We start from the raw sequence: 24,573 nt of genomic DNA on the forward strand, positions 1-24,573 counted from the left end.
TACCTCTTTTTCTTCCGACCACTTAGGGCAAGAACGAAAGTAGAATGGGTGGGAGCCGTTATAGTTAACACAATGAGGGTCTGTTTCACACTCATATGAATCATGGTCCTTGTCACAGCAACGAGCACACGTCAAGAAACCACGACATGATGCCTTCGAGTGACTGAACCGCTGACACTGGAAACATCTGAGAGAATTTGGAATGTATGACCATACCCTGCAATTAAGGTAACTGCCTTAATGGTGACAGGTGGATGCAGTGATGTAAATTTTAAAATGAGGACATTGGTCGGCATCATAATTCCATTTTTGCGAGTGGAGATACGCCTCACTGCAGAAACTCCTTGGGTGGAGAAACCAGCGAGAATATCCGACTCGGGGATGTTTTTCAAAAATACCAGTCAACAATAATTCCTCATGACGAATTCTAAGTAGTATGGGGCGTAACCTCAATGGGTATATCTCCAATCGCCTTTGAATGTAAGATGAGTTGAGATATGGATGTCTTCTCCAATATGTCACCAGAGCAAAGCTTTTTAACTGATGTTGGAGAGCCAACAGGTCTCACTAGTCTCTTCTGAATACAAAAGAAAACATTTGGCCTAAAGGTTTATCTGAAAGAGAATGTAATATAAGAAAATGAAGTAAAGGTTTTAAATATGTTGAAGACTGCTGCTCAGAATCATCAAGACGTAGTCGACTACCTATGGACTGTTTTCAATATTTTATTTAAGTTTTTATTTGGGGGATCTATAATAAAAAAGAATGTTTCAGTACCCACTGACCCTAACCATTATAGAGCCTTACGAGGGGATGCACTACAATACCAAATAAGGACACTGCAGCAATGCTAGAGCTTCGTGAGTGCTTTACCTAAACACCAGCATCAGATACAATGGCCACAACACCTGTTGAGAACATCCAACACTGGTACTTGGTTAACTCTACCCCAAGTGTATCAGCTGATTGACCCTAGGGGCAACCTCAAGGCCGTCCTTCTACAGGAATTCAAGGCCAAAGTGGTATGTTAGGGTTGAACCCCTCAACCACCAGGATCCTCTCCTCCCCTCACCAAGTCACCATGCACGGCAAACACGTGAGTGGATGTTTAGATCCCAGAGGAGGTAAACTGAAAGAACAAAACCTTTCCTTGACCACGTACAGGAATCCAAAACGAGGGGGGGGGAGTATTGGAACATAGAAGAAAAGATAATAAGGAAGTAGTGAAACATGCAAAAAAGAACAACAAATTTTGGTCACATGAAGAACACAGATGTGCTCTGCTTTGAACACATTATCTGAAAGAAGGTTTATCGGTATTCTTAAGGACCAAATCTTGGGACGAAATGCGAGAAACTCAATGGCATCAGTAAATATATTGCACATGATAAGTTTGAGTTATTAGACGCAGGCAGTGAGCAATACATAACAATGGAAAAGTCACTGTCATTGTCCTCCAGGAAAACACCATGATGGATTAATTAACGCGGCTAACTTCCTTAGCACGGGTATGTGGTACAATTTGGAAGACCTTTGATAGGAGACATATTTTATTCATTGTAGAGGTCCTATGAACCAAGAACCTACATACCGTTGTCTTTTTATTTTATGACTGGTATTGCAGTTTGTTTCTGTGTGAAAATACGTACTTTAGAATAACGATAATGGCACTAATTTATTGTGGCGGGTACACACTCATCTGCAAACTGATGCAGTGTTGTTAAATCGTATCTGCAACTGATACAAGTATATCCAATCTCCCGTCTTTCATCCTTAGTTTTAACGGTTTTGTTTAAAAGGGTTTGTGAACCTCTCGTCAGCCATCTGATACAAAATTCTGTAGTTCTACTTTATTCCCACAATTCTTTTATAAACATAATTAACTTACGGAACATAATAAGCCAAATAAACATGGTTTTATTTTCAAATAGTTTTACTAAGTATAACATGATATCAGGGTTGCATTAAACTGCTTACTAAGTGATTGCTTAAACAGCAACGTCGACAAATTATTAGAATTGTACACTCATATTTTTAAAATAACCTTGAACGTTTTCACGAGTACATTTGGAAGTACACCCTTGTGCAAGTTAATTGAAACAAGTGATCATTTTACAATATTTGCAGCATGGCGGCCGGTGTAGGCTCGCAGAACCCGCTGATTTCCTTTAATAGTCATTTTTTCACACAGACGGCGTCATTAGCTGTGTTTTGCAGTACGGTCGATCTATTTCGGGGATATATGACGATATTCTGAAGAATATTACGTCATTCGAAATTGCGTTAGAAGAGCAAGGAGACCAGTCAAAAAACAACTTCTTATTAACTCAATGAAGAAAAAACGGTATCAATGGGGTCTGAAATACAAGAACTGGACGCAAGAACAATGGAGGAAGGTGTTATTCGGTGACGAGACTTATTTATTCGTACAGGGTCAAAGAAATCTGCATATTCGCAGATCTCCAGGTAAGAAACTTTGAGAATCTCATTCAATCAGTTCGTAAAACATCCCTTGAAGAAGATGTTTTGGGGCTTTTCAAGCTACTATGGCGTCGAAGGCTTACATATCGTAGAAGGTATGATGCGAGTACCACAGTACATCGAAGTTTTGCAGAGAATAGTCGTTCCAAAATTAAAAAAGGAGGTTTCCAGATGGATTTGTCATTTTTCAGCAAGATCTGGCTCCGTGCCACACATCGAAACTTGTGAAGAATTTTATGACTACAACGCGAATAAAGGTGCTGGACTGGCCTGGAAACTCTCCAGACTTAAATCTTATTGAAAATCTTTTGTCGATTTGTAAAGAAAGACTTCGGGAAAAAGACTGTACTACGAAAGATAAGCTAATTGAGGCCATAATTGAGGTGTAGTACCGCGATCCAAAAATTAGTAAAGATTGCAGTCAACTCGTGGACTCGATGCCAAAGCGGATTAATGATTTTCTGAAAAATAAAGGCGGTCATATCATGTATTAATTTATGAGTAATTTTTTGGATTTTCAGAAATAAAACGCAAAAAATTGAAAAAATCGTAATGTTCCATCTTGTTTCAATTAATTTGCACAAGGGTGTACTATTCTTCTATGGCGCCATCTTACAACAAAGAATTAAAACTATTTAAAGAAGCTTCCAATTTAATTATAAAGAGACTCGTAATCCGAGGGTCGCGGGTTCGCGCCCGCGTCGCGCTAAACATGCTCGCCCTCCCAGCCGTGGGGGCGTATAATAGTTAATCCCACTATTCGTTGGTAAAAGAGTAGCCCAAGAGTTGGCGGTGGGTGGTGATGACTAGCTGCCTTCCCTCTAGTCTTACACTGCTAAATTAGGGACGGCTAGCACAGATAGCCCTCGAGTAGCTTTGTGCGAAATTCCAAACAAACAAAAATTTAATTATAAAACAGTTTTATCAAACTGATATTTCAACGACTTTGGTCTTACCGTTACAAAACCATGTTATTTTAATTGTACCAAAACTCTGAAAAAAAACACTTACGGAACAATGTAAAAGTTAAGGATTTTAAATAATGGACTAATATAAATAAATGCACGTCTTGGCTCAAAATAATATTGAATTATTTTGTATTTTGCCAATGTAAATTGTACATCGCATTTCTGGCACATAAGATGTTTCCAAAGGTAGACCCTGGAGGTACTACAACTTACGGCAGAGTTCACACCCTTTTTATCACAACAGAACAACAAATCTTAAATATAATTTTTACAGATTGTATTACGTATAACAATTATATTTTTTCACAACGTAATTTTAAAATTATTGAAAGTTACTTAAGATTGCCATTCTACTTAATGTCATATTTTTCTCCTCAGCACTGACATCAAAAAATAAATTAAAAGTAGAAAACGAAAATATTTTGATATTCACTCTGTGCGTTTACTGATATCACATAAAATTTATATTAATATTCGATACTAAGACATAATTATCACTAATTTTATTTAAACAGGTAAACATTAACTTGTCCGTTGTTATGGAGACGAAGAACACTTTAACTTCAGAATCTTCGATTGTAACACAATTTACTTAAAAATCAAATTGTCAAGATATATGAAACTATTTCACTAATTCGAAAGCCACAAACATTTACTTTCACATATCTTTAATTAATTTTAATAACTCATATCATAATGAATTCGTCTCCTGATGGCATAGTGGTATTTCTTCAGACTTACAACGCTAGAAACCGAGTTTCGATAGCCGTGGTGGGTGGAGCACAGAAGTAACTTTGCGCTAAGCTACAAACAAACAAACACGATGAATTCTGCTGCACTTACCATCCAAGGCCACTGTCCAGGATTAGCTTCGAATCCACCAACGATCCTCGCACCGCGTCCACCGAGACCACATGCTGTTGAAAAATGTTATTCTAAATAACTAAACGATCATTCTATAAAAGTAAACAATGAACAAATCAAGTAATAAGTGTTATAATTGTTGTAATATTTAGGAAAAGTAGAATAAACAAAGTACAGCATGTTTTTGTCCAAGGTTATATGTATATAACCAATGTTTTTTAGGAACAATCTAAGATGGCGAACTTCGTGAAACAACACTTGTCAAGAGATAAATATAAGTATGTTTTTTATTTTTGTGCAAAGTTACATGAGGGCTATCTGCGCTAGTCATCCCTAATTTTGCAGTGTAAGACTAGAGAGAAGGTAGCTAGTCATCACCACCCACCGTCAACTCTTGGGCTACTCTTTTACTAACGAATAGGGGGATTGACCGTCACATAATAACGCTCCCACGGCTGAAAGGGCGAGCATGTTTGGTGCAACGGGGATTCGAAACCGCGACCCTCAGATTACGAGTCGAGCGCCCTAACCATTTGACCAAATTTAAATATGCACGTTTTTGTACACAAACTGATAATCACCTAATGGAGGCTTGGTATGGCCAGGTGGTTATGATGCTCGACTTTCTATCTCAGCGTCGCGGGTTTGAATCACCTCCCACCAGTTATGCTTGTCTTTTCGGCCGTGGAAGCTTTATAATATGAAAATCAATCCAATGTTTGTTGGTAAAAGAGTTGCCCAAGAGTTGGCTGCGTTACGTTTAGTTTTTCACTGCTAACTTAGAGAAGTCCAGGAGAGATAATTCTTATGTAGCTTTGCGCGAAGTTAAAAACAAATAAACAAAAACCACCTGGTGTTGAACTCAGTATAAAACCTTTACATCGTTTATATTCATATACCACATTATAATATTTGAACGTAGGTATTTAATATTTATACATGAAGAAATGCTATGGTCTCTTATCCAGTTGTAAACACATACCTTGACTTTTTAAGCATGTTTTTAAGCATTTACAACTGGCATTGTAAATTATGTGAGTTATTTTTTACAGTTGAATTGGAAAAACATTTTGTAATTAATATTGCTTTATATTTTTCAAATCTTTATTAAATACTTCATACGTGCTGAATTATTTATGTCCAAAGAACCAATAATTTAACCATTTTTTTTGTAACATTAAAAATAAAATTCCAATGAATCCAGCCACGATATATAATACAATAATGATTATTCTGTTGAAACAGACACGCAGCAAGAGAAACATTTTTAATGAGTTATATTGCCGACCATGTTTACTTTTAGTTTCTTTCTGAATAGACCCAGCATGGCCAGGTGAGTTAAGGCGTTCGACTCGTAATCTGAGGGTCTCGGGTTCGAATCTCAGGCGCACCAAACATGCTCGCCCTTTCAGCCGTGGAGACGTTATTATGTGACGGTCAATCCCACTATTCTTTGGTAAAAAGAGTAGCCCAAGAGTTGGAAGCGGGTGGTGATGACTAGCTGCCTTTCCTTTAGTCTTACATTGCTAAATTAGGGACGGCTAGGGCAGATAGCCCTCGTGTAGCTTTGCGCGAAATTCAAACAAATCTTTCTAAATACATAGCTTTCTTCGATCGGAATATATTATTGTCTACTATAAATGTATGTCTAAAATAACGAAGTGCTTATACTAGGTTTAAACATGTTAGAGAAGTATTATGGTACTCACTGACATAAAATTATCCATTACTTAGTTCCATAAAATAAATTAGTATATTTGGACATACCTTGATTTCCAGATAGGCCTAATGGACGTACTGGTTTAAAATCAGCAGCGGTTTCCCCCGGTGTTTTTGGATGTTTTGTAGCTAAAGACGTTGATGGTTGTTTTGTTGATGACTGTGTTGAATCTGTTGTAGGCCTTTCTGATGTTGTTGTTTCTTCGGACGTTATAATAGTTGTTGGCTTTTCTGTTGTTGTAGTAGTTGTCGGTTTTTTTGTTATTGTGGTTGAAGGCTTTGCTGTTGTAGTAGTTGTCGGTTGTTTTGTTATTGTGGTTGTCGTTGAAGGCTTTACTGTTGTTGTTGTTGTCGTAGTTAATGATTTAGTATCCTCTGAGCCTGTAACTGGATTTTGTGTTATGGAAGTCAGGGCTGTAGTTGTCGAAGAGGCAGAAATGGTACCAAACAGTATACTTAAAATATGAGGGCGCTGCGTCGAGGTAACTAGCTGGCTATTCTGTTCAGATAATAAAAAGAATAAATACAAAATATATTTGTTTAAAATATTGTACAATGGTAATTTATTTGTTTCATTTGAATTTCGCGAAAAGTTATACGAGGGCTATCTGCGCTAGCCGTCCCTAATTTAGCAGTGTAAGACTAGAGGGAAGGCAGGTAGTCCTCACCACCCACGGCTAACTCTTTGGCTACTCTTTTACCAACGAATAGTGGGATTGACCTTCACATTATAACGTCCTCACGGCTGAAAGAGCGAGCATGTTTGATGTGGTGGGGATTAGAGTCCGCGACCTTCAAATTACGATTCGAGTGCCTCAACAATCTGGCTATGATGGACCTACGCTGCGATAAACAGTCCACTGCAATAATAAATATTGCAAATATTACTCACCACCACCCATCGTCAATTCTTGGACTAATCTTTTACCAAAGAACAAGGGATTGACTGTCACATTGCAACACTCTTCGGCTGAAAAGGCGAGCATGTTTGGTGCGACGAGAATTCAAAACCGCAACCTTCAGATTGCACATTGAGGTCCCTAACCATCTGGCCATGCCGAACCTTAACATTAGGATCGGCTGTGTGCAGACAGCCATCGAATAGATGTGCACGATATACTAAAACTACTATCAAAAGATAGAAAAACATTACATAACCGTAACATAAATATCTAAACAGTGCCCGTTATGTAAAAGTATGCAATCAGCTTTTTAAGTTGTTTTGAATTAAGCACAAAGCTACACAATGGGCTATCTGTGCTCTGCCCACCACGGGTATCGAAACCCGGTTTTTAGCATTGTAAGTCAGCAGACATACCGCTGAGCCACTGGGGGGCCGGCTTTTTAAGAGTATTTTATAGGATACTAAACAAAAGGTACAGCTGAAGGTTATGCTATAAAATCAACAATAGTTAACCTTCTAGTTCAAAGCTAGTTACTCAGCCCTACCCAAATACGGAGAACGGGTAACATTTAATATGTGAAAACATTTTCTTCCTATTGTTATAAATATTCACTTTTTTCTCCATAACGGTTTGTTTGAAAATACACAATACTATACACATATGTTAAAATAAACATTCGGTCAGTACCTTCAATAAACATATTTGTCAACTTTCTAAAGCACTTTTAGATAATTTGCCTTGTTTAGCGGACAGTATATTCCTGGCATAAAGAAATTTGTTTACGCATTGTTCATAGGACGGCATTTTCCTCGCATAAAGACGTTTTTGAAGCATTTTTAGATTACTTACTTTGTTTAGAGAACAGTGTATTCATAGCATAAAGTTTTTCAAGCATTTTTAAATGACTTACTTTGTTTAGAGAACAACATATTCATGGCATAAAGTTTTTAAAACATTTTTAGATGACTTACTTTGTTTAGAGAACAACATATTCATGACATAAGGGTTTTGAAGCATTTTTAGGTGATTTACCTTGTTTAGAGAACAGCATTTTCATGGCATAAAGTTTTTGAAACATTTTTAGGTGATTTACCTTGTTTAGAGAACAGCATATTCATGGCGTAAAGTTTGTGAAGCATTTTTAGAAATATTTACTTTGTTTAGGGGACAGCATATTCATAGCATAAAGTTTTTGAAGCATTTTTAGAATACTTACTTTGTTTAGAGAACAGCATTTTCATGGCATAAAGTTTTTGAAGCATTTTTAGGTGACTTACTTTGTTTAGAGAACAGCATATTCATGACATAAAGTTTTTGAAACATTTTTAGGTGATTTACTTTGTTTAGAGAACAGCATATTCATGACATAAAGTTTTTGAAGCATTTTTAGGTGACTTACTTTGTTTAGAGGACAGCATATTCCTGGCATAAAGAAATTTTTGAAGCATACAGATTGCCGAAGTTTGGCTAAATCAAAAATCAAGTAGGTGCAGTTTTTTATATCGCCGCAAGCTCCAGGAAGACCGTCTGGGGTTCGACATTTGTTGACAGTTGCTAACGTTGACTGTAGTAGATTGTTGGCGTTAGTGAAATCTGCTGTTAACAGAACAAAATGCTTTCGTACATTATCGGATTAACAGCAAATCGAATGAACAGGTATTTTTTATTACTTATACAGAAACATTGTATATAATAATTAGCTGTTCCATGATTCTTCATTGAAAAGTATGCTTTAATAAGCCAGTAATGAAAAACACATTCAAACATAGAATTAAAGGTTTGTATTGTTTGTTTGTTTGAATTTCGCGCAAAGCTACACGAGGGCTATCTGCGCTAGCCGTCTCTAATTTCACAGCCTAAGACTAGAAAGAAGTCAGCTAGTTATCACCACCCACCACAAACTCTTGGGATTCTCTTTTACAACTTATAGTGGGGTTCACCGCCACATTCTAATATCCTTACGGCTGATGTGACGAGGATTTGGACTGAGGGAAAAAAATTAATTGTTTTTCAACATGTTAATAAGAATTAACTTTGTTTATAACTATAAGCATTTTTTAATCAAGAGATGAGTTATAAAAAATTCATCAACGGAACAGTGGTAAGTAATAATAATAATCTAAGGTTCGATTCCCTACGGTGGACACAACAAAGCGTCCAGCGTGTCTTTGCTCTAAAACAACCAATCAAATGAAAATAAATGTGAAAGAGACTTACACTGTTGCATACCATATATTTCCGATATTAGCGAACAAATAACGAATATTTGAAAAAAAACAACTTATAACACAACATTCCAATGCACACCAAATTTATCCAAAAACTAGAGATAAAACTAAAGTCCATGCTATGTAAAAACTCACTGACAAACACAACACCAACATAATTTATAAAATACAATGCAACAACTGCCACAACTTCTATATTAAAAAACAAGCAGAAAAATGGAAACTGGGTTCATAGAACACTAACAAAAAAAAGCACCTTCACCTGTTTTTGAACACTGCAAATCAAATAAACACAACATAATCACAGAAAACACCCAGATATTAAGTAGAGAAACAAATATAAACAAACGCAAAATCAAAGAAGCCCTTCTTATACAGCAACTAAAACCAATATAAAGGAATACCTTTATACCTATGCTAATTAACAGCCTAACAATCTAGCTGCAACGCCATCTATAATCTCGTATCCTTTTACACTCTTGTCCCTAAAACATGTGTGCAGCAAAAACCAGTTGCAAACTCTTTTTGTTAACCTGAAGATGATTTAAGAAGGTCAAAACGTTGTTCTGTACTTTATTTTAATTAAAGTTTTAGTACCCTTACCATCTGTCTTGAGAACATATTTTTATTTTAAGTGAATGTCTTGCCATCATTAAATATTGTTTCTTTATTTCTTTGCAAATAACAAAAAACACTTATTGCCACATATCAAAGCTAGAATATTTTAAAACTTATTTTGATAGATTGTGCTGCTGGTTTTGATAATTGGCATTTTTAATAATAAAAAGAGTTTTAGAAAGATGTTTCCTCATCCATATGCTGAAAACCGCCAGTTAGAGTCCAGTTTATTCCGGATTTAAATTTCTGGTTGCATACATATTAAAGTCTTCAAAATTAGCACATCTCAGTAATATTAAAAAATAATAGACAACTGATACCACATAGGATAGTTGTGGTTGTAAATATTCGCACGGACAAAAACAGGTAGCGGCACCTACTTGTTTCCTTAACACGTTTATAGACGTTTTAAATATTTTGATTATTGGACTAGCGTATCCAGTCCTATAAATCAGTGTTGAAATTGTGGTGTTTTTGAATGTGCTTTTTTGTTCTAAGACGATACGATACTTATAGTTTTATGATAATTTAGGCAAATCAGGTTTACATAGATAAATACATTTTTTTTACTCCAAATGAACTTTCTTTGAAAGTTTTTCGTGAAAGGTTAAAAAACAAAATATTATTTAAATAAACACAACACAATAGTTTTCTGTAATCAAACACAACGCTATTTTCTTACATTAGGACATATAAATACTGATGAAAACACATACAAGATACTTACCTTGGCGTTTGTGTCGACTTTCAGACGATGACACAAGGTGGCCAACAAGCAATAAAATAATGGTCACTTTGATCAGCCAACCGACGCTAAAGGACAGAATATAATACTCATATTAGTTAGTGATATTGAGATAAAACGTGCGGACGATGCTACGTTTTATAAAAATATTCACAAGCGAATGTGATCATAGAATGTAGAATTAACAAGATATCTGATAATTAGAAGAGGGAAGGTGAGGAATATGAAATTATCAGAATACAATTCGTGATCGGATCTTTGAATTTATCGTCATTAAAACAAATCCGCCAGGTGGATAAGGCACTTGACTCGTTATCTGAGGGTCGCGGGATCGAATCCCCGTCTTATCAAACATGCTCGCTCTTTCAGCCGTGGGGGCGTTATAATGTGACGGTCAATCCCATTATTCGTTGGTAAAAGAGAAGTCCAAGAGTTGGCGGTGGGTGGTGATGACTAGCTGCCTTCCCTCTAGTCTTACACTGCAAAATTAGGGACGGCTAGCGCAGATAGCCCTCGAGTAGCTTTGCGCGAAATTCAAAAACAAACAAAAAAACAAGCATGCTAAATTATGAACGGCTAACGCAGATAGCCCTCGTGCAGCGTTGCGCAAATGTCAAAAACAAGCAAACAAAACAAACAAGGTAGCATCTGAATTATTAACATCTAAAGAAAAATAGTTAACATTTTTTAAGATCGAATAAATGAACATTTTAGTTAACGAAATTTCATGATTTGTATATTTCTGCCTATAACAGCCTATTTACGTAATCCTATCTGTATTAGTAACTGTTTTTCAATAAAAGTAGTTATTTCATCTATACATATATAATAGCACAATTTGTTGTATGTCTACGTTATTACTTCGCAGGGTGTGGACTGATCTTCACACAAGTCAGTGTGGAGTTTCATTAGATCCATGCTGTGGAAGGGGATGTACATACAGTTTCAGTTTTGAATTTTGCATTTGTTTTAACACTACTTCGCCATCTGATGGATATTTACTGAATTTAGCACGAACGTTTGTTTTTATAGACATTTGCTTCTTTTCTTTTTTTAATTACACGTAAGAGAAGCAACTTTTCATTGCCTTAGACAACCTTTCATTAATTCTTAATTTACATAACATCCGTTTAGGAGGCAAGTACTCCAGGTAATTAATATATAAGTGTAATAACGATTAATTACTCTCCCCCTAAGGTTACGAACTTACGACGCGAACTCCGGAATTCTATTCCCCTCGATGGAAAAAGCACATGTAGCCAATTATGTTGTCTAGCACTCAGACAAACAAATAAACCTTAGTTTGTGTATGAGATATTAACCATCTATACGCGTTACTCTGAATAGTATGGACATTGACACCATTTTAGTATTATGTTTCTGGTTTGATACCTAATTAAGAGCAGTTAAAGTGAATTATCTCTAACAGCATATTTGTATATATATGTTTGTATGTATGTATGATGTAAGTTACTTATACTTTTTGTTTTCGGTAGTATTCGTACCTAAAATTATTTTCAAAGATTTGAATATGTCCTCACGTATCTCGAAGCTGCTTCCCAGAAGTTCAGTGTTAGTTAGGTCTGAAGGATTATATTTCTAAAATCCTACTCGTAGTAAATTAATCGCCCATTGTGTAGCTTTGTATTTAAAAATAAACAAATTTCACACTTAGGTGCTGGTCCAGAGGAAATCGCTTATAAGGGGTCAAATTAAGGCTTAACAAGGTTTCGATCAGTGGTCGGAGTTGTAATACAAGGAATGACCAGCTTTAATTGATAGCCGAGTCAGGTATAGGTGAGGTAGATGACAGATAGATGCCCCACGCTAATACAGCGGTATGTCTACAGATTTACAACGCTAAAATCAGGATTTCGATTCCCCTCGGTGGGCTCAGCAGATAGTCCGATGTGGCTTTGCTCTAAGAAAACACACATATATGGACAGACAGATAACTCTCAATTGGAAACAATATAGTAGTGTAATTTGCTACGAGATGGCGCTATGAAATAAGTTAACGAAAGGTATGAAATTTAACTGATTTATCATAAGTGCAATCAAAGTAAAAACACAAATAATTATTTCGATTCAACTTGAAAACTAATTAAATAATGACACAACGTTACGATTAAGACTTTTATCGTAAATATTGCAAATATCTGTTACAACGTTGTTGGATGATGTTATACCTGTTATAAAAGTAAAAACTAAATATTTTTCTGACCTAAATTTCAAATCGCTTTAAATATTTTTAAGCATCTCATTCACAAGAAGAATATACATCATAATGACTAGAGAAAAATTTAATTGAATAATAATAAGTGTTTTTTTAGAATAAAGTTACATTTATTTATTAGACATATTAATATATGTCGCGATATTTAATTATTGCTTCTCTCCCACTGTGGTGGTTGAGTAGTGAATCTGAGGATTTATAACACTACATTTTAGGGTTCGATTCCTGCCGTGGGTACAAACACATTGTTTATTGCAGGAGCTTGTACTTAACATAATATAATTAACACTTATTGTGATAAATACTTGGTGGTTGTCACGACCTAAACTATGTCTTATAATGTTTACAAAACACTGTCTCTAAGACCTACCACTCAGTGGTTTAGCGATATGTTTGAAGACTTGTAACGCTAGAAACTGGGTTTCGTTGCCTGTGGTTGGCACAGTACAGGTAGTTTATTGTTCAGCATTGTGCTCAACAACAACAAACATCTAAAATGAAGCTATTCTGCCCTTTCCAATGGCTCAGCGGTTAGGCAGCAAATTTGCGACGCTAAGATACGGATTTCGATACTTGTGGTTGACAGAGCACAGATAGTCCTAGGTAACACTTTGTTCTTACAAAAGCCAAGCCAAACTATTCTGTGAAAGTACAGTAACTAGCCACCCAGGAGCATAGTTATATGTTTGTGGATTTACAATACTAAAACCGGGTTTCCATACCTTCAAACAACAACTCAGTAATTTTAACGTTTGGCTTTTGTTTTACTTATTACCGTATTAGTGGATAAAGTCAGCTATTTAACACAACTGTTTTACTATAAAGCTATAATGCTAATTATTCAATTACTAGAAAAACTAGATGTGTGTTTGTAGTTTTGGTCAATTTAAAATTAAAATATCATGCTAGATTTGACCAATATTATTGTTTCAAGACTGCGCTAGATGGCACTAGCAAGCAGAATCTCGATAAAGCGTTGGTATAAAAATAATATCAAAATAAATGAATGCGTGCTACCATAATATTTCGTGGAGCACTTAAACCATTATTATGTACTTATATATAGCCAGTTAAAAGTAGAAAAACATATTATCGTTTAACTTTACACATAAAACAGATGTGAGATGCTACAAAACTTCTGGAAATAATACAGTTAATGACACAGCACTAGGCGCTTATACCATATTTTAGATGTGTGTTTTCACTAGTTAAAGTGGTTAAGGCCCTCGTTTCGTAATCTGCGGGTTCGCATCCATGTCACACCACACATGCTATACTCGCCCTTTCAGCCTGTGTGGGCGATATAATCTAACGGTCAATTCCACTATTTGTTGGTGAAAGAGTAGCCCAAAAATTGACTGTGGGTGGTGATAACTAGCTGCCTCCAATTTAGTTTTACACTGCTAAATTAGGGACGGCTAGCGCAGATAGCCTTCGTGTAGCTTTGCGCGAAATTAAAAAAACAACAACCCACAAACAAATACTAGTTAAAAATCAACAAAAACATTTCTTTAAGCAGTTTTATTTTGGATGACCATTTCTCAATTAACGTACTAAAATCATGATAAGCTAACAGTTCACTAAATACAATATTTATATTAAAGCAACTACAACTAATACGTTAATACAAAAAATTCCCATCTTCTGTTATTTAGCGATCAGACTTTAATCTCTGAAAATTAAAGTAGGTCAGTGTTCGAAAATAGAGATAAAATAAGATTTGCAAATACACATTGATAATATGTAAAATATAATAAATATATTAATGCTCCAAATACAGTCGCGAAATTTATTAAAGTTTACGTTTAAACTACGAAACCTGACAAAACATTCGAAAACGCGAGGCCTAAAACTTGGGAATAAAACTCACGTAAGTTACACACGTTTTATTTTCTACACACCTTTTAACTTAACCATTTTTGATTCAGCGTGTGTGTATTTTTTTATAGCAAAGCCACATCGGGCTATCTACGGAGTTTACTGAGGGAATCGAACCTCTGATTTTAGCGTTGTAAAATCCATAGACTTACCACTGTACCAGCGGGGTACTTCTGATTCTCTATACGACTGAGAAGTGTAATAAAAATTCTGTAGGTTACAAATTTTGGGCTTATAAGATCGATCGTTAAAAAAGTTTATTTGAATTTTGCGAATTTGAGCTACTTGGGAAAAGTACAAATAAATTGTTGTACTAATAAAAGTGTTTTGTTTGAATAAATTTTTATTTTAATTAATAGTTTCAAATTCAAATAAGTCTCGTAATAATAATAATACACAATAATATAAACAACTAAAACTAGCGCTTAGCAGCTTCATGTCAGAGGTCAGAAATCACGTGTTTTAACATGCTTGAATAATACTTTATGCTCTGAACATATGAATTACTGACGAAGAAATTGTATGCGTCATCTAACTAATAGTTATTTACATATAATTCAAATAAAAATACCCCCCCCCCTCTTAGTGGCTCAGGAGTAAATCGTTAGAATCGCTAAAAAAATGGGGCTTTGATATCTACAGTAGGCAAAGAACGAATGTCCCTTTTTGTGTAGCTTTGAACTCGACAATACTAATAAAAATTAAATAGTTTTTGATCATGAAGACATATAATCAAATTTCAATTTTTAAGTTTGTGCTTGAGCAATATCACGACTATAAATAAGACGCCTTTGTGTTATCATAAGGTCCCAATTTATGTTATTGTTATCTCAAAACAAAAAGGAATTAGCTTCACCTTACGTGGTGTTCCAGTGTTTTTGTTTGACTTCAGTTGTCTAGCATAATTCTCAATATCTACAGTTGGTTTAATTAAGGTCTTGAGTTCAAGTTATGGTTGTATACAACCATTTTATTTCCTCTACCTCTTCATTCTTTACACGTCTAGGTACCAAAAATAAATTTACCCGTGGAGCATAAATCACATTTTGTGTGCTATCTAAGACGATCTATTCATGAACCTGTACTGGTATAAGAGCGTTTTAACAATCATTATGTATAGATGTGCAGTTGTACGACACAAAGTGTTTATAGTGTCAGTGCAACTCTCGAAGCAGTGTAAGCAAGGTGACGATAACCAACAATCTGCATCTGAGGTGTCTTTATTATTCCAATTGTATATAGCGTGAGACTTGAATTACTTGTTTCTCGTGTCGCTATGTTATCAAGGGAAAAATGTTCGTTTGTGAGACGAATGGTGCAGGTGCTCATTACGATCCAGTGTATTCCACTTAGAGACGTGACTATCTTCTTTTTTGACGAGTAAAAATTTATCCACCCATTACCTTTTAGGTTGGGTAGCTTTCTCTTTTATCATCCTTCCATTTAGCTATGTTACGTTTGGTACTGACGTTACACGAGCTGAGCTTGTTGCTCTAACAGCTTCCTTTCAACTATATTTAAGGTTAAACCACAGCTTCTTAGTCGCTCGTTCCTGTATTATTATCTTTTTCATCGTATTGGTCGAATATTCATAGCTGTTGGTTTATTTATCCATCAGATTTAAGTTGAAATATTGGTAATCAGAATTTAACCACTATCATTATTTCTTTCATCTAATTGACTCGAAACGTGTGTATTTGGTTACATTCACATGTAAATATCATGGCTACTAATTTAGCCAATCCGTCTTCGTAATGCTATTTGAAATTTACGTGTAGAAACTTAATGTTCCTGGACGATACTTTTGAATAAAACAAACAAGAGAATGATGTGGGTCAGGACCATAATTTGTTTCCAGGGAGTTTGTAAAGGGACCTGGAATGGCCATGTGGTTAAGACATTCGACTCGTAGTCTGAGTGCCACGGGTTCGCACCTCCGTTATACTAAACATACACGCCCTTTCAGCCATAAGAGTGTCATAATACGACGGTCAAATCACTATTCGTTGGTGAAAGAGTAGCCCGAGAGTTGGCTAGTGATCACTCCCCTTTAATCTTACGATGCTTGCTTATGGACGGCTAGCGCAGATTGCTTTCATGTTGCTTTGGGCGAAATTCAAAAAACAAACAAGCACGTTTGTAACTTTTTTAGTGTAATTTTAAAGAAAACCTCATATTTAAATAAATAAAATTACCGTAAACACCACAGACTCTTGCAAGTTGTTTTATTTGCTCAACGTCATGACTTTATGCCGTCATCAGAGACATACAGTTTTTGTAGCGAGCTCAATGACTTAACTACAGACCGTTGTAAGATTAAGTCCTCTGGTTAAGTAAATAAATATTTTTAAAAATTCGAAACTTTATTTAAAGCGATATTTCAAACTTATTTGTTTTATTTGAAAAGGCTTCTTTTCTACAGATAAAACTTTATATTAGTGTTTTTTGTCTTACTCTAGGTATGTATTTGCCAGTTAGTACGTATTAAAAGAAGCCACTAAACAAGATAATTCAAAATTGATAACTTAAATTCCACAAATAAAGATCACAAGAAAAGTAAGCAAATAAAGCTAGAGATCTACAGCTTACAGTTTGCTCAAGGTATATATTTATATTGTGACTCCATTATAAAATTATTGCAAGTGATATCTACTGTAGTCTAGGATTACACGGGAATTTTACAAAAACTAAGAGAGCATTTTTAAACTTAATTCAGCCTTCTTAGTTTTGTATTGCTGACACATTTTCTAAGTCCTTCATTTTCCTCCATAAGAAAGGTGTTTTCCTAACGTGAGCATTAGTTAAAAATTTTCAGCTTGTGCATTTCTCACGCAATAATTGGAAACTGCCATGTGAAAGGTTAGTGATTTTGCTGCTTATATCGTTATCATTACTCAAGGTGCAACGTTCATCGTTACTCGAGTTTGTTGTCTCTACTGTATTTTTGCGACTATACTTCGGCAAGTTTTTAACAGTAGACGATTTGTTTATTCAGACAACAGTCGTGATTCTTTCTACTGTTTCTTACACCTAGCTGAAATCGTAAGTTCTTAATTACTATCTATTACCACTGCATTTAGCGCTATTTCAAACAGCTATTGCTATTTTTAAATAGTTGGGGTTAAGGTAGCTGTTGTAAATGTTGTGTTATCTGAGAAGCAAGTTAAGTCCTTTATTATGAGGTTGTTTTGTAACTGCTCGTCTTTTGTCACATTACACAACGACACTGATGGAAGTCGATCATTAAATTTGGGACGGTACAACCTTTGCCTTCAAGATGGTTCTTTGCAAACAACTTTACATTTTGTTTGTAGTTGCATACAAGTACATGTCTTTATTTTTATTGTTGTAGCTTTGTTGTTTATTTTGAATGAATTCAGTGTAGTGGTTGGGTGGAAGAAAAGCCAACGCAGCAGTAAACTGTTGAAAAACGCAACATTCAACAGAACGCATGTGCACGTGTGTAGCTTAAAATTTATTCTCGATAAAAGAACATAAAAATCTAAGATACGATATTAGTAAAAATCGTTGATTTAAACAGGGAGAAATAGGGATCGTCAAAAAAGTTCAGAAACAGTTAGAACCAAAATGTAAAGATTATATTTTCGAGCCTATAACTAATTACTCTAAAAAAGTAAACAAACAAGATTGAACATATTGATTTTATGACTATACCAATTCCACCATGTTTAAAATTAACAATTTTTACTAATCTTGTCTCTGTTGTTTACAAATTTAATTGTACCTAAATCTGGTAATCATTAGATACAGTACCTCTTGAAAAACTATAGCACATCATGATATCATGAACTTCAAATTCTCATAAAGTACATTGTTAATAATACATCTACGATGAAAAACTATATTATATCCTGATATTACGAACAACAAACTTGCACTAAAGAGAACAAGACAGAATAATACCATATTAAACTTGAGCTTGCTACTCAGTGGAACAACAGATATGTACATACACGTATTTCGTTGTTGTCAGAAACGGAGGTGCGCGTTCTAGATACGCTGTATTTGATTACTCTAACTACATCTTAACTTTAATTGTCTACTAATACCCGACAATCAGATATGTTCTATTTCCACAAAGGGAAGACAACGCTTTACATTTAATTCCTGTAGCCTGTTTATCAAACATACAAAGTTAGGCATAAGGTGTGTTATATTTCGGATACAAATTTATCGACTTTTAACCTTTAAAAGCTCTTATTTCGAGACTGTTAAAACTTGGTGTTCTAGAAACTAGTAGGTGTGAGAAAGAAATTATAGTATTCTATAGAGCAAGTAGATGTATAGACGGCCGAGGACATCCCTGTTCTTGAATCATAATTTCTTGAAATACATTATACAGTCTTACATATAATAACGTGTCAGTTTTTAACGTTTCATCCTTTATGTATCTATATTGTGATATCATCAAATACTTTCGACTATTGGGAGCTTCTTCTCAGCGTCGAATATGGGACAATCTAGTACCAAAACCACTACATCACATGCCTCGATAAGTATTTTCAACTACTGATAACTCCTTTCTGCTGTTAAGTTTGGGATAATCCAGTTTTTAAACGAATACTCCTAGTTACAGATTACTTCAAAGCGTCTTTTTTTACGTTAAAGGTGTTTTGTTTTAAAAATGTTTCGAAACATTGCTTAAGACTAATTAACTAAACCTTTGAAGTACTATTAAAGGTAATGATATAACAAAATTTTCTAGCATACTGTGTATCAGCTACCTAAGGATATTCCAATCTAAAGTTAATTTCGAGAAGAAATGAGTTGTTTTATGAAAATCCAACTGGATATAATACATCAGAATCAAAGTTCATTATCTATTCGAAGGTAGTATACTAACATATGTGCATACTATTTTCACGACTTTCGCGTCCCGTTGGGTTTGTTTGTTTAATTTTGCGCAAAGCTACACGAGCTAACTACGATACCCATCCCTAATTTAGCAGTGTAAGAATAGAAGGAAGGCAGCTAGCCATCATCACCCACCGCCAACATTTGTGCTACTCTTCTTCCAACAAATAGTGGGATTGACCATCAGTTGTAACACCCCTACAGCTGAAGGGGCGAACATGTTTTGTGTGACAGGGACTCGAACCCGCGACCCTCAGATTATGGGTCGAGCGCCTTAACCACCTGGCCATGCCGGGACCGTCCTGTTGGGATGAGTTAGCCTAATTCTAAAATACACTTCCTTAAGCGATGGATTGCTAAAGATATTTACAGTCACTTACGCTTGTAATTGATGAAATAGTAGAAATGCGTAAACACTTGAATCGCTGTTGTCTTTCGTGTTCACATCCATTACGAAAGTCATGAATTAAAAACTTGCCAAATTGAAAGGTTTTTAAGTCTCATTTAGTGACAATTAATCCATTGTAATCTTATCTCGAGCTCTGCTACGTTTGAGTACATATGAAGGAGTACAATTAACATTATATACACGTTTTTTTGACGGTTATATTTAAATCATGAGTTTACATAATCAAAACCAGTTTCTGGAATGATTCCTTTCTATTAAAGTCCTGTTACGCTCAGGGAGAACCTGACCTACTTTGATGTATTTAAATCCATAAATTCCTAGTTTAGAGTGATTTTTACAGTTGCTTGTCGCGGTTTGTCAGTGATGTAAATAAGGGCTAACTTTGTCATCAAAGTAACAAAAAAATTGAGAGAAAAAGGAAATGGCGACAAAGAAGACAACTATATTTTCAGATGTTTTTAAACCTACTGAAATATTCGTAAGTTTGGTTCAACCACGTTGTTTCTTCACCGTAAGGCTTAGTATTTACCTGATGGTAATGAATTATCTCTGTTATGACTGTAATACTACCATCAAGTGATAACACTAAGCTATTTCAGAAAGGTATAACGGTAACATCACCATCAAATAGTAACACTGAGCTATTCCAAAGAGGTACAACGGCAATAACGTCATCAAGTGGTAACAGTAAGCTATTCCAGAGAGGTACAACGATAATACCGCCATCAAGTGGTAACATTAAGCTATTCCAGAGAGATATGACTGTATTACTGCCATCAAGTGGTAAAATTAAGCTATTCCAGAGAGCTACAACGGTAATACCGCCATCAAGTATTAACATTAAGCTATTTCAGAGAGATATGACTGTAATACTGCCATCAAGTAGTAACACTAAGCTATCAGAGAGGTACAACGGTAATATCACCATCAGGTGGCAACATTAAGCTATTCCAGAGAGATACAACGGTAATACCGCCATCAAGTGGAAACACTAAGCTATCATTAGGATAATCGTTATCATTAGTAGTTTATAAGATTAATTAAGTCTTCTTAATTGGTGAAACTCTTCGTTACTAACTAGATACTAATTACTAATTAGTTTTTCCACCTATATTTCGGCTGTTAATCTTCTACCAGCTTCAGGAAAATCGTGAGCAAAATTATTTTCTACAATGTTAATGGCTAGGATTCAATCCTGGGTATACATGATTTCCCTCGAGACGACAACGGTTTAGCAGCTGAATCGTGTTATTATTAAAAAGTTATTAATTAATAATAAGACTAAAGTGAAAAAAAAATCAGGTAACAGCCGTGACAAAGATCGAAATTCAATCTCCACAAGTTTATTTCAAGTATCAACTTCAGAGATGTTTTGCTGACAAAATACGACCTTTAAAATTAACCGGAATCATATATTTAAAGCCACCATTAAAAGGTAAAGCCTTAATAAGTTAAGATCTAAGCGAATGTTAAAGCCTAAGAGAGGGAAAGCAGCCCGATAATTCTACGGGTTGAGACAAGAATGACGAGTAACCAACCTTAGAATACACTTTTCGCAAGCATGTTATGGATTATAAATTTACAGATTCGTCTAACTTTAATTAAGGTTGTATACCAAGTTTGAAGGCCCTAAACCTAATGGATCATTTGAAAGATAAGTCATATACACGTGTTATGGTGATTGAAGCTCACACTTTCTATACTACAGTATCCTCTCGATGTGAAAAATAATCATAATAATGTTAACATAAAAATTTAAAAAAAATCCAAAAATTTCCATGCGAATATAAGATTTAAAAATATATAAGCCTGTAAAAGCTACTGATTCGAATATGGTTTTCATTTCTTTTTGTAAAACACAACAACGAAACAAAAAAAAACAAATACCACTTGCTTTACATAAACACCGTTTGTGTAAAATATTATGGACAAAATAAACTTATCATATTGAAAAAATTTAAACACTTAATTTCAGTTTTAAAGAATTAGCAATTCCTAAACTGGCATGTGTTTTCACCTAAATTTAATGTAACTACACATTAGGGTTATATCTAACTTAACGAAGCTTGGCTGTGCTAACCTTAACTCCATCTACCGACAACTACCACCAACCTGAGTTTCCCTAATTCATCAAAGTGTAACATTGGTCTTGACTAGAAGAATATTTATCAGCCAGTTGTGATCGGGAGATTTTGTTCGAAGTCCACTATAAAAAGCACATGACGAGAAGAACTAATGCAGCTGAGAAACTGGCCTATACCTGAGGAAGCAAAGTTCTGAAGCCAGTCACTGACATAATTTTAGATCTAGGCCGTTTCAAATGTTGATGCTCTCTACAGTAACACTGACCCAGTTTTGTCATCGACTCCTTGATACCTAGCTTCAGGGCTACAGTAACGTTGACCCTAATACAGGATCTGCCGTTTCTACAAACTCCTCCCCAACCCTTGTTTATTTCACAAACTTTCACAAAAGCCATAATGCACGCACTTCACTGTGATACTGTTAGGTGTAATCCAGTAGATTACATGAAGGCTGTGTGTTTGTCTAAGAACTTCCCTTTATTAAACATAAAATATTATTATTTTCATCCGGAAATACTTAATTTTAACCTATTACAAACGTTGGATCGCCTGGAGCACTTTCATTTCATGTTCAATTTGTTTGTTTAAGCGCAAAAATGCAGAATGGGTTAACTTGGTTGGTGCACTCCTCAGGGATCGAACCCTTAATTTGAGGTTTACAAGCCCTAAAGCTTACCACTGGACCATTTCGTCTATTGCTGGTTTTAGGATAGAGGAAAGTGAAATGTGGCTTTGGTCTAAGATAACAGATAACCAGGAGACATATCCACGATGGGTATCAAAACTTGATTTTTAGTGTTAAAGACTTACCGCTGAGCCACCGGGGTATGTGTATATATATATATATGTATGTATTTTGGAAACAATATGCTTGAATGTTTTACTTCTTTTATCTCTTCTATCCCTACCATAAATTTTCTTTTACTTCACTTCAACTTACAACATACAACTTAAATCCTTTTAATATTAATAGGCATACAGCTGCTTTGTTGCACATGCTGCACTTAAATGGCCACATGTGAGTCTGATCAAGTTAAAACTCTTCCACGAGCAAATTCTATCAACATATTTCATCTGTTTTCTTCACATACAGATGGTGTCTAATAAGTCAACTTATTCAGTTATCCTCTCGGAAGTAGTAACGTGTTTCATATTATCTTTACATACAAATGGTATTTAATAGGTCAACTTATTTCTTCTCGAAAGTAATGGGACAATGGTAAATTTACGGTCTTTTCACTCTAAAATCCTGTGCTCGATTCTCCGTAGTAAACAGAGTGAGTATAATCCATTATAGTTTTGCACTAGAATAAACAAACAAACTTTAGCCCTCTGGTAAGTAAGCGGTAAGTACACGTCTTTAAAGTGTTAAAATCATATGTTTATTCCCCACGGTGAGCAGAGTGCATATAGCCCATAATGTAGCTATGTGATGAAAAAACGAACATGAGCACATCCCGAAATTAGTAACCATATTTTACAACACTTCTATCTACCAGTGTTTACTAACTTTATCTGTGCATCTTAGGTAACGTCGTTAAAAAGACCATCATGGTTACTTTTCTGTCACAGTTTACTAATTGAGTGGGAATTTTTTTTTTTTTTTTTTCTTATACCAACTGACATAGTTGCTGTCCTATCTTTTTGTTCTGATAGTCTTAAAGATACTTAGTATTTCCTAATAGCATAATAGCCTCAAGGTTTTTGAAACGACGGAAATATACAAACTAAAAACGTTTACACGTTACGTTAATACTATGAACCTTACCTCCCGGAACTAGGCATGCCCTAAGACGTTAGTGCTAGTAGAAATCGAATTTAAAACTTTGGTATCTTCCAGTTACTGAAACCAACTCAAAATTTCCACACAGTTATTAAAATTTAATCAGGCTTAAGATATCTGATGTAAGTAACTAGCTCATAAAAATTTCTTCTTGCATTAAGATCCTTTTCTTTTTTGCCCTCGGTGTTAGTCCTGATACTTTCTATATGTAATCAGTCCTGAGTATTTGCTTGTTTTTTTTTATTTCGCGCAAAGCTACACGAGAGCTATCTGCGCTAGCCGTAATAAATTTAGTAGAATAAGACTAGAGGGAAGGTAGCTAGTCGTCACTACCCACAGCCAACTCTTGGGCTACTCTTTTACCAACGAACAGTGGAATTGACCATCCCATCATAACATCTTCACGGCTGAAAGAGCAAGTATGTTTTGTGTGATGGGGATTCGAACCCGCAAACCTCGGGTTACGAGTCGAGTGCTTTAACCACCTGGTCATGCTGGGCCTAGTCCTGGATATGGATGGAATAAAAACAATATTCAGAGAAACATTACATTCATATTTATGTACGATTAATATCTGGGTAATGACAGAATATATTTGAGAGACAAAAAGATTCAAACCTTTACTTCGTTGTGAAACTTTACATTGAACTGTGTAAAACGCAAAAATTGTATCAAAATTCGATTCAATTTTTTTCCAATATATTAAATGATAAAAAGTTTAAATATTTTCTCTAGACCATCTTCTTCGTTTGTTTGTTGTTAAGCACAAAGCGACGTAAT

The 24,573-nt window shown here is 35.2% G+C and overlaps 1 protein-coding gene across 3 annotated transcripts in view; it reads right to left on the minus strand.

The window, feature by feature from the left end:
* The window catches only part of LOC143255173 (venom protease-like), a 48,620-nt gene extending 26,407 nt beyond the window's left edge, over positions 1 to 22,213 (minus strand). Inside the window, exons 1-5 of one of the 3 annotated variants that reach the window (XM_076510424.1) lie at positions 22,039 to 22,213; positions 10,511 to 10,596; positions 8,337 to 8,530; positions 6,081 to 6,531; positions 4,293 to 4,366 (exon numbers count right to left, since the gene is read on the minus strand). In XM_076510424.1, coding sequence (XP_076366539.1) covers positions 4,293 to 4,366; positions 6,081 to 6,531; positions 8,337 to 8,530; positions 10,511 to 10,596; positions 22,039 to 22,070 — 837 coding nt within the window. In that variant the 5' untranslated portion in view covers positions 22,071 to 22,213. Of the gene's footprint in view, positions 1 to 4,292; positions 4,367 to 6,080; positions 6,532 to 8,336; positions 8,534 to 10,510; positions 10,597 to 22,038 lie in introns of all 3 variants that reach the window. The other 2 variants (XM_076510423.1, XM_076510425.1) reach the window with 2 other exon arrangements.
* Positions 22,214 to 24,573: the final 2,360 nt, after the last annotated feature.

Source organism: Tachypleus tridentatus, chromosome 7 (assembly GCF_004210375.1).
Source record: "Tachypleus tridentatus isolate NWPU-2018 chromosome 7, ASM421037v1, whole genome shotgun sequence".
Lineage (NCBI taxonomy): Eukaryota > Metazoa > Arthropoda > Merostomata > Xiphosura > Limulidae > Tachypleus > Tachypleus tridentatus.